The 9,813-nt window shown below is 51.0% G+C and overlaps 1 protein-coding gene across 5 annotated transcripts in view; it reads right to left on the reverse strand.

Moving 5' to 3' along the window:
* The window catches only part of Pde9a (phosphodiesterase 9A), a 91,139-nt gene that overhangs the window by 25,253 nt on the left and 56,073 nt on the right, over nucleotides 1-9,813 (reverse strand). For all 5 annotated transcript variants that reach the window (XM_031347066.1, XM_031347061.1, XM_031347062.1 and 2 more), the window contains exons 5-7: nucleotides 7,182-7,236; nucleotides 6,463-6,533; nucleotides 1,651-1,735 (exon numbers count right to left, since the gene is read on the reverse strand). In XM_031347066.1, coding sequence (XP_031202926.1) covers nucleotides 1,651-1,735; nucleotides 6,463-6,533; nucleotides 7,182-7,236 — 211 coding nt within the window. The remainder of the gene's footprint in view (nucleotides 1-1,650; nucleotides 1,736-6,462; nucleotides 6,534-7,181; nucleotides 7,237-9,813) is intronic.

Consider the following 9,813-nt stretch of genomic DNA (forward strand, 5'->3'; position numbering starts at 1 on the left):
AGACCATTTGTCTGAGACACATGCAGAGAGTACAGACCCCAAGCCTCAGTCGGTACTCTCTGTTTCTGCATTCCCCTACGCTGGACTTGGAGGATATTTCCCTCCATGCATGGTGCTGACAATCACAGCTACCATATTCCCCAGTAGGATATGGGTGCGCTTCTGCCCTGAACGTGAGCTGGCCACTGGAATCCATTCCTTTCAGGGAAACAGAGGAACCTCTGGGAGTCCGAGGAGAATACAGCTTGCCCAAGGCTCTGGCAGGCTGTGTACGCCCTCTCTCTTGTCTCCAGGTAGGTTCTGGTGGATCCAGACCCCTGTCAGGATGTGTTCAAAAATGGGCAAATGTCAGTCTGTCCTTCAGGCTCATGAGCTAACTGTAAGTGGAGGGCTAGGCTTCACCTCACCTGGTCTCCTGCCTCTTCTGCTCCTCGAGGAAGGTGTGGCACCTGCACCCCTCAAGGGTGTGTGACCTTACTCCACTGTCTAGGTGAGTCTACACAGCCTTATCCTGGGGGCGGGGGGGTGGGGGGGGCTGGTACGGGCTTGATTACTGAGTGTGCTTCTGCACTTAAAACGGACTCCTTCCATCAGTAAGACAGAAGATGGACAACACCACATTCTCCATCCTGCATCCTGAACATTAAAGCACCGGCTTGGATAGAAAAGCTGCTGCAGGTGCCTGAGCCAGGACTAGGCACGGACTTGACCGCAGGCTAGAGCTTCGCACCCGTTTGCTCATTTGGAGGTGAAGCGTGAGCATCTCACCCTCTTGTGGACACTGTTGACATCCTGCTGGCCTGTCTCTTCCTTTCAAGGGACGTCCCCAGCACTGTCTGCAGAGGGTGCCGTCTCAGTGAGCCTGCTGAAGCACTAGAGGGTCCTGGTTCATGTCTCTGTGAGCTCTAAACTGTCCTTGTAGGCTACAGAGGCACACTTGTCACAGAGACAGGCCCAAGCCCACTACAGGCAGACTGTCAGGGCTGCCGATGGGAGGTGGCACAGAGGCCACCTGTCCCTACCTGTCCCTGGGAACTATGCCTCTTGGCGTGATCCTGGGCTAAGTGAGAGCTTGGGTCAGAGGCTGTTGCAATGGTTTCCAGCCTCAGCTGAGTGTCTGCCCACCACATGACTCTGGTTCTCCTCAGAGGGCACGCCTAAGGGACTCTCCTGGCCCCTGAAGAGCTACCTTCACAAGAACCGTGGGATTGAGATGATCACTCAGTGTTCTACGGCTGCAAGATTCTTTGTCTTGCCTTCACCCAAATCTAATGGAATAAGAGCTCCTTGGGCTGGAGAGATGGCTCAGCGGTTAGGAGCACTGACTTCTCTTCCAGAGGACCTGAGTTCAACCCCCAGCAACCACACAGTGGCTCACAACCATCTGTAATGGGATCTGACGCCCTCTTCTGGTGTGCATGAAGACAGAGCGCATACACACAAATGCACACACACACACACACACACACACACACACACATATTTAAAAAATGAAAAGGAAAGAAATTGGGATAGAGTAGTTGATCTCTGATATAACAGGCTGTGTCATCCATGTTGGAACCAGATCAAGGCACATTAGCCATAGCCCACCCCAGGGTTTCCACAGAGCCTTGTCCAGGACTGGCTGCCACAGGCTCTGGACAGACTTACCTGCTGTTTCTTGCTGCCAACTCCTCCCGCATCTTTTTAATGTCACTCTTGCATTTTTCGATCTCCACCACTTTCAGTCCTTCCACTGGTGACAAAGAGACACAGACAGGGGTCACCGGAAGTGATCAGACTGGTAGCTGAGGGTCCCAGAAGGATGCTGGCTTGTGGCAAAGGCTTCTCTACCTTCCCACATTACTGATATTGGGGGGGGGGTGTCCCCTCACCTCCCCACCAGCCAAGAAAGAAACAGGCAAAGTCACGGAGATGAGGGGCCAGACTCAGTCCTATCCCTGGGGTCTCAGCTAACTGACGAGTTTGCCTGCTAACAAGCCAGCCAATCTGCTCCCTCGGAGCTGGGAATGGCTGGAAATGATGCCGGAAGCTTGGTTCTTGAGGAAGAAAAAAAAAATTATGTCTGTTACTTTATGACTACACCTCAGTTTCCTACCAAAGGACACTACCCACGGTGAGAACTATTCCCTTTCTGGCTAAATAATTGCTTAAAAATACACAGTGACCCTTTCTAAAGGAAAACAGCCATTCAGGGACTTGGTGGGTTCCTGACAGCACCTCCAACCCAAGAAGAGGAGGTGCAGTTTGGGTGCATGTGCACAGGTAACCTGCTGGGACTCAGGCGCCTTCTGGGTTTCCCAGAATTTTCCAAGGTAGTGGCCAACCTGGGATAGGGTTTCGTAGGGACACCGCCTCTTCTGCACAAAGGGACGTGGCCAGCTCTGGTTTGGGTGACTGGCTTCTGGGCCAGAGAAACTTCTGCCCTTCTCATTCAAGGCTGGTATGTGCAGACCAAAATGAAGGTCTTAGGCGTCAGGGCTGGGGACAAGTCTAGGTGTAGCTGTGGGGAACACAGAGGCTAGGCCTGTTCGGTCACCCACTCGGTCACCCTTCCTTTTGAGTGGGGTTCTTCACGCTTTCTTGTATCACTGTCACTCAAAGAAGTTGTTGAAGGCCACTGGAGATTCTTCTGAGGGCATCACTCAGGCACCCTTGGGGTTCTCTAGCGATGAGTTCAATATGGCCTCGGTCTTGCTTAAAACTGGCTGCATTTTTTGCAGGCCGAAGGCTTACCTCTGGGACACGGACCGAACGTGCGGCAGATCAACAAGTGGAGCAAGCTGCAGCTCAATCAATCAATGTTTACAAGGCAGAGCATCGGGGAAGGCCAATAGATCCACGGAGACATGTGGCAGATCCCACTTGCCCATGTGTCTGAGAGACAAAGCTGTCCCTGTCCCGTGTACCACAGCCTGGCTCTAAGTGCACCATCTTCCTGTCTTGGTTTGTAAGTGGTTGGGATTATAGGCATGACCTAAGACTGCACCTGGTGCTCTACCATTCATAGCAGGCCCCATTCAGTCCTCCTACCATCTGACCCTGCAGAAGGAAGCCTGTTCCCAGGGTGGGTGCTCCATACTGTGATACCTTCACAGACAATAGTAGGAGGCCATAGGATTCATGGCCTGACCCAAGTTTCATCCATTAGGGTGTTGTGGTCGTTTGAATATGCTTAGACCAGGAATAGCACTGTTTGGAGGTGTGGCCTTATTGGAGGAAGTGTGTCACTCTGGGCGTGAGCTTTAAGACCCTCCTCCTAACCACGGGAGGGGAGGTAGGGTAGGGATGGGGGTGCGCAATGAGACCCTTGTCCTAGCTGCCTGGAAGCCAGTCTTCCACTAGCAGCCTCCAGATGAAAATGTAGAACTCTCAGCTCCTTCTGCACCATGCCTACCTGGATGCTGCCATGTCCCCGCCTTGATGAAAATGGACTGACCCTCTGAACCTGTAAGCCAGCCCCAATGAAATGTTGTCCTTATGAGAGTTGCCTTGGTCATGGTGTCTGCTCACAGCAGTAAGAGCCTAACTGAGACAGGACTTCTTGTCCCTTTCAGGCTTGACCTATGGATAGGCACAGATTCTCCAAGCTAAAGTAGAGGTTGCCCTGGACCATTTGCCATGGTCAGCACCCCGGTGACAGAGTCAGCATAGGCCTCTGACACTCTGGCCTGCAGTTATCTGCTTTGGAACCCTGGGAAGTCTGTGTGGACTTCAGAAGAGGGGAAACGTCTGCTGAAGACAGAGAAGGTGATGGAGCGAGGCCCCCAGCAACTGGAGTTACAGACAGCTGTGAGCTGCCATGTAGAAGGCTGGCTGGAAACCAAACCCAGGTCCCCTGGATCTACAGCCAGGGTTCTTAATCGTGGCCACCTCTCCAGCTCCAACTTCAGAAGGGGTTTCTGTGGGCTTCTGTACCTTGTTGCCTCCCAATTAAAAAAACAAAAAAACAAAAAACCAAACCCATTTAAGAGTGAATTCCCAAGGGAGATGCTGGTCCTGGGGAGGGGGTGGGAGAGGGAGGGACCGGCCTTAGCAGTAGCTAAAGGCAATTTTACCTTCTTCCACAGTAAGGACTCACGGGAACTATGGGCAATACACTCTCTCTCTCCTATCTGCAAAGCTAAGGGGCTTCACTCAAAGAGAGAATGGAGAGTCACTCTTCAGTGCTTTCTCCTGGGGCTGCTCTTAAGTTTTGCCTCAGGCACCGCTCCTGAGTGACAACAAAAGACTGGTTCTGTTCAGTTCAGTATGGAAATTCTGGATTGTTTGCCTACCCCGCGTCTACCTCTGTCTTCCGGTGTCAGCTTTGGCTGTGGCCCACACTGGTGTTTAGGTCTTGGTGTAGGTCCAGGGCATGGGTACAAAGAATAGTGGGAGCCCACCACAACACACCAGGAAGGAAGTGAATAGCTCCTGGCAGGCCAGGAGGCCAGGGCCAGGCTGTCCCATGGTAATGAAATCACCTTTGACCCTCCAGTAATCCCAGACTCCTTAAAAGCTAAACATTTACACAGAAGGGGGGGGGGGGGAAGCGCTGACAGTCACAGAGGAGAAGCATGTATTTGGTTTAAGGTCAAAGAGCAAACAGGAAATTCCGCTCACCACAAGGTCACGGAGGTGTGGGGGTTTACAGTTGGATGTCCCTTACCCTGAGACACAGATCACAGTTAATGACACCCAGATGGACCTGCATGTGCACACATGCCTTCCAATGTGTCTAGGTCCGTGTCTTTGGGTGCACGTTTGTGTACATGGTTGTGTGTCTGTATGGAGCAGCGACTCAAGGTGTCTCCCTGGCAGCCTGCCCAGCCATCCAGGGCCAGGATCCTGTAAATACCACTTGATTTCTACAAAAGATCCTTGGCAGATATTAGAGATCTTGAAATGGGAGCACCCTTGATTCAAATAGCAGTGTCTTTACAAGAAATACACAGGGTGCCGGGCAGTGGTGGCACATGCCTTTAATCCCAGCACCTGGGAGGCAGAGGCAGGCGGATTTCTGAGTTCGAGGCCAGCCTGGTTTACAGAGTGAGTTCCAGGACAGCCAGGGCTACACTGAGAAACCCTGTCTCACCTTCCTGCATCCCGCCCCACCCCCCAAAAAAGAAAGAAACAGACAGGGTGTACTGTAAGGAGGGACCTATTCGAAGACAGGAGCAGGCTGCAGCCGTGTACTGATCCCAGCTAGGGAGACGGAAGGATGGCTGGGAAGTACCAACCATCAAGAGTCAGGGCTAGAATGGACTCCCTCAGATCTTAGATGAGCCAGCCCCGCTGACACCTTCCCAAGCTGGAGCTTCCAGCTTCTAGCACCTGGGACTGGGCATTGCTGTGGCTTACACACACTTCCTGGGTGCTGCCCTTTGCTGAAGCGGTCAGAAACTTTTCTGGGACTCTTCACTATCCCCAAGGAGATATCCCCAGGTTGTCCCATGGTTATGGAATCACCTTTGACCCTCCAGTAATCCCAGACTCCTTAAAAGCTAAACATTTACACAGAAAGGGGGGAAGAAAAAGCCCTCGGTTTTGTAGATGGCCCCTGGCCTCCTGTAGGACAAGATCGTCTTGAGGACCCAAAGGCCGGCTGACTTGGGGAAAGCCAGCTTACTTTGAGAGGTACACACGGGACAATGAGAAACATGTATCAGCTTATTCCGCTGAGCCAGGTCTTGCATGATAGAATTTTTTTTTTTTTTTTTGAAAAAAATGAGAAGCAATTAAAAAGGAAAAAAAAAAAAAAGCATCCATTTTGTCTTATGAATAGAATCAGCCACATATTCTTCAGGGGCGCTGGTCTCCTGGTTTGGATTTTGCTTACTCGGCCCAAGTTAATAAATCAGGTATCACCAGGCTGAGCCTGACAGTGACAGAGAGCCCGGCTGTGGAGCCCAGGGTGGAAGGCAGGCTCCTCGGGACTGTGGAGCGGACGCATCGATCTTTCATCGATCCTGTCACTACGGATGAGGTGACTTGAAGCTATTTCCCTGCCTGAATCTGGCTCTTTGGAAATGGAATGGAAATTGGGCTTGACTCTCTCTCTTGCTCGAAGTGGTCAGAAACTGGGACCAAAACGTCACCTAGTCCAAACTCTGCAGAAGCAAGCTGCACAGCGGTGTGAAGGGAAGACCCCACCCCAACCCTCCCGCCTCACGGGAAGAGGAACAAGAGCTACAGCCCTGGCAGAGGTTCTATGGGGCCAGACATAGGCCATTTATTTGGGCTTATGGTTTGTGCTCTGTGCAGAGACAGAGCTTCATATAAACCGTGCTTTTAACAGAAACGTGCTTAGATCTGTCCTTGTCTAGCCTCTGTCAAAATCAGAGTGACACACAGAAAGGATGCCTTTGCCTTCAGCGCTGACCTGCTCACCGTTCCGTGGCTAATTCCGATGGAGGTTAAAACACCAAACAAACAAACAAAACATAAGTAGAAAGGAAAAAAAAAAAAACCTCCACTCACATTCCACCCGCTTCTCCAGCACGGCCAGGTGATTTGCAACTTCGGATTTCAGCTCGTTGATCTTAAACGCTCTGGGGGGGGGGGGGCAAAAAAGCGGAGAGAAAAGATAAAACATGAGACCCAGACCAGCCAACATTTATAGGTCCCCACCTGGGGTGAGGTCTCCAGGGAGGCTGGGGAGGGGACCAAGACTGCATCCACAGTGCTTTTTAAGAACTCATAATGTCTCTGAGTCAGGTGTTATCACTACTTGGTCCTGGGCTCTCTAAGTAGGCTTAAGCTGTGTTGACCCACGCCCATGCCCCGCCCTGCCCAGTACGGACAGCTGTGGGATACTGCCATGCTCCATGGTGGTCCAGTCATTTGGTTCCAAGTGACAATAACATACCATGCAGAAGTCACTTTGGGAAACTGACAACAGAATTCTAGGGTGTCGGCAAACTAAAAGGAAGCCATCCACCCACACGGCAGCCTCTCGGGGATTACACCCCTTGGTAAAGGGGGTTTTGCAGATGGCCCCAAGCCTTAGAAGAATGGAGGGGGGCGTATTTGCCACCTCCAGAACCCATGTTCTACAAGCGGTCACTGGATATGGTTTGGGGGATAGGGTGAAGGTTGCTAGGATATGCAGGACTAGGCTGCAGAAGTTACAGAGGGCTGGCGATGGCTAGGGCCAGCTCCCGTAAGTCTGAAAAAGATGTACAGAGAGCATACGGTACCTGGAGAATTGTTCTGCCACCTGGGCCAGCACGCCCTGGATAAGTTCTTCTCTTTCTACAAACCAAAGAAGAGAAGAAACCAATGGAGTGCGGGCTGGGAGGGCAGCCGTGGAGACAGGCAGGTGGCTGAGGGTACTACTACCCTCCCTGTGTGAGCCACAGGTGCCACTGTAGAAGGATGCTTGAGCTGTTCATCACGGGTAGCAGGGCCTCCGTAGGCACTCCAGTTTGTCCCCTTCTCCGCTGCCTGCTTGTCCTGGGTCCGTTGCCAGTGACCCCCAGGGCTGATATTCTCCAGACACTGCTACAGCTAGATAAGGCAGGCAGGCTTCAGGGGCTCTAAATATGGGCAGCGTTCTCACGGTGCTTTGTTTTATGGGGACAATTAGCACGGCAGAGCGGGGTCAATGCACCACTGAGTGAAAAACGCGGTGTTCTCGGGATGGGCCTGCAGAGAGGAAGCCGGCTGGGTGGAGCGGGCCTGGCCTCTTCTGGACCCAGTCCTGTAAAACTGGGCTGGGTGGTTGGTTTTACAAGGTTCAGATCCCCGGCTGATCATAACTCGTCTCTTTCCTATTTCCTGACCAGCCCAGTTCTGGGACTTGCAAATGATCATGACAACACCCTTTGAAGTGATTCTCTCTGTGCCCTGGAGAAGGGGAGACCTTCGGGCCCCAGCTAACCATTTACTCATGGCCCCCAAACTCAGAGACTCTAAAAAGGAATCCACAGACTCTTCTTTGCTGGCCTGACGTTTAACTCTTGCCAGCAACCAGGACATACCAAACCAAACTAGCACAGCTAAGACAATATTTTAATAATATTAGTCCGGCAATGGAACTCAGAAGCTTAAGAAACGTCCCCGTGTTTCTACCCAGTGCCTGCTCTCTACCAGAGGGCCACCAACATACAGAGAAGATAACACACCACAGCATCACTTAATACAACACAAATTAGCACAGCTGTCTGTGTGTGGTGGTGGCGGTGGCACATGCATGTAGTATGTGGCACAAGTATGGAAGTCAGGGGACAACTTGTAGGAGTCAGGTTTCTCCTTCCACTGTGTGGATTCTGGGGACCAAACTCAGGTCACTAGGCTTGTTGGCAAGTGCCTTTAACCACCAAGTCATCTTGTGGATTTATTAAATATTATGTATTTGCATTATAGACTCATATTCTACTATTGATAATAAATCTAGCTCAGCACACCTTTAAATCCTAGCATATGGGAGTGTGGGGCAGGAGTTAGCGGGGCCAGGTGGGTGAGAAGAACAAGTCTGAGGTTGGCTTTAACTGTGCAGCAAGATCCTGTCTAAAATGGAAAGAAGAGGAAAAAAAACTAAATAATCATTTTAAAATGTTCGTGTCTAGGGGCAGAGGCAGCCAGGGTTACACAGCAAGACCCTGACTCTAAAAGTAAAACCAAAACCAACAGAAAAAGTTAACATCTGTTATTAGACTTAAAAAGCAGTTTTTAGGGGCTAAAGAAATCTTTCAGAGATTAGGAACACTTGCTGCTCCCACAGAGGACCAGGGTTCGAGTCTTAGCACCCTGCGTGGAGGCTCACAGCCAACCATCTATATAAACCTCCAGTCCCAGGGTATCGAATGCCCCTTCTGATACGAGGCAGACACACAGTACACAGACATATGTTCAGGTCAAACGCATACACATTAAACAAATCTCAAAAACTTCATTTAAATGATCTTTGAAAAGTAATATAGAATGCTTCCTTTTTTTTTTTCAAACACGTTGGGAGGGAAACTACCAGAACACCAACAGTAGTTATCTTTCGTTTTATGAGATTCCATTTTCCAATTTTTGATGTCTCAGAGAACCCTTATTTTCCACCATGAACATATATATTAATTTTACAACGAGAAAGAAGTGTTTCCCCCCCACCCCCACCTTTACATCTTGGACATCTTCAGTCTAAGGAACAGGACATGGTCGGCACCAGGAGTCTCCTCGGCTTCCCTTAGTCCCCTCCCCTCCACAGGCCACCTCTGTCCTGATCTAAGCAGATGCCAGCTCACAGGTTTCACAGGAATGCAGGTGTGCTGCGTGTGTCCTCCTGTGTCTAACTGCTGTACTGCTGTCTTAGTCTGCAGAGGAGGCTGGGGTGCATCGGTCCCCTGGAAGATGCTGCCACGTGCGGACACCACACTCCATCTCTGTGCGTCATCAACAACAAGCTGTTTTAACACCGCCTCCTGTGGACGTTCAACATGACAGGAGCTACAACATGGGCTACTCTACTTCTGGGCATTTTCTGTTCCCTCTCTCCCTCACTTTTGGCAGGATTTGGTTCATAGTCCAGGCTGGCCTCTGACTTGGGCTATCTTTGTTTTTGTTTTTGTTTTTTTTGAGACAGGGTTTCTCTGTGTAGCCCTGGCTGTCCTGGAACTCACTCTGTAGACCAGGCTGGCCTTGAACTCAGAAATCCACCTGCGTCTGCCTCCCAAGTGCTGGGATGAAAGGCGTGCGCTACCACCACCCGACCCGACTTGGGCTATCTTTATATTGCAGACTTGTCCCACATGCTGGGAGCACTGGTTTCAGCCATCATGCCTAGCCCCTTCCTTCTCCACTCCTCTTTTCTTCCCTCCCTCCCTTCCTCCCCTCCCCTCC

The sequence above is a fragment of the Mastomys coucha genome, unplaced genomic scaffold (genome assembly GCF_008632895.1).
Source record: "Mastomys coucha isolate ucsf_1 unplaced genomic scaffold, UCSF_Mcou_1 pScaffold3, whole genome shotgun sequence".
NCBI lineage: Eukaryota > Metazoa > Chordata > Mammalia > Rodentia > Muridae > Mastomys > Mastomys coucha.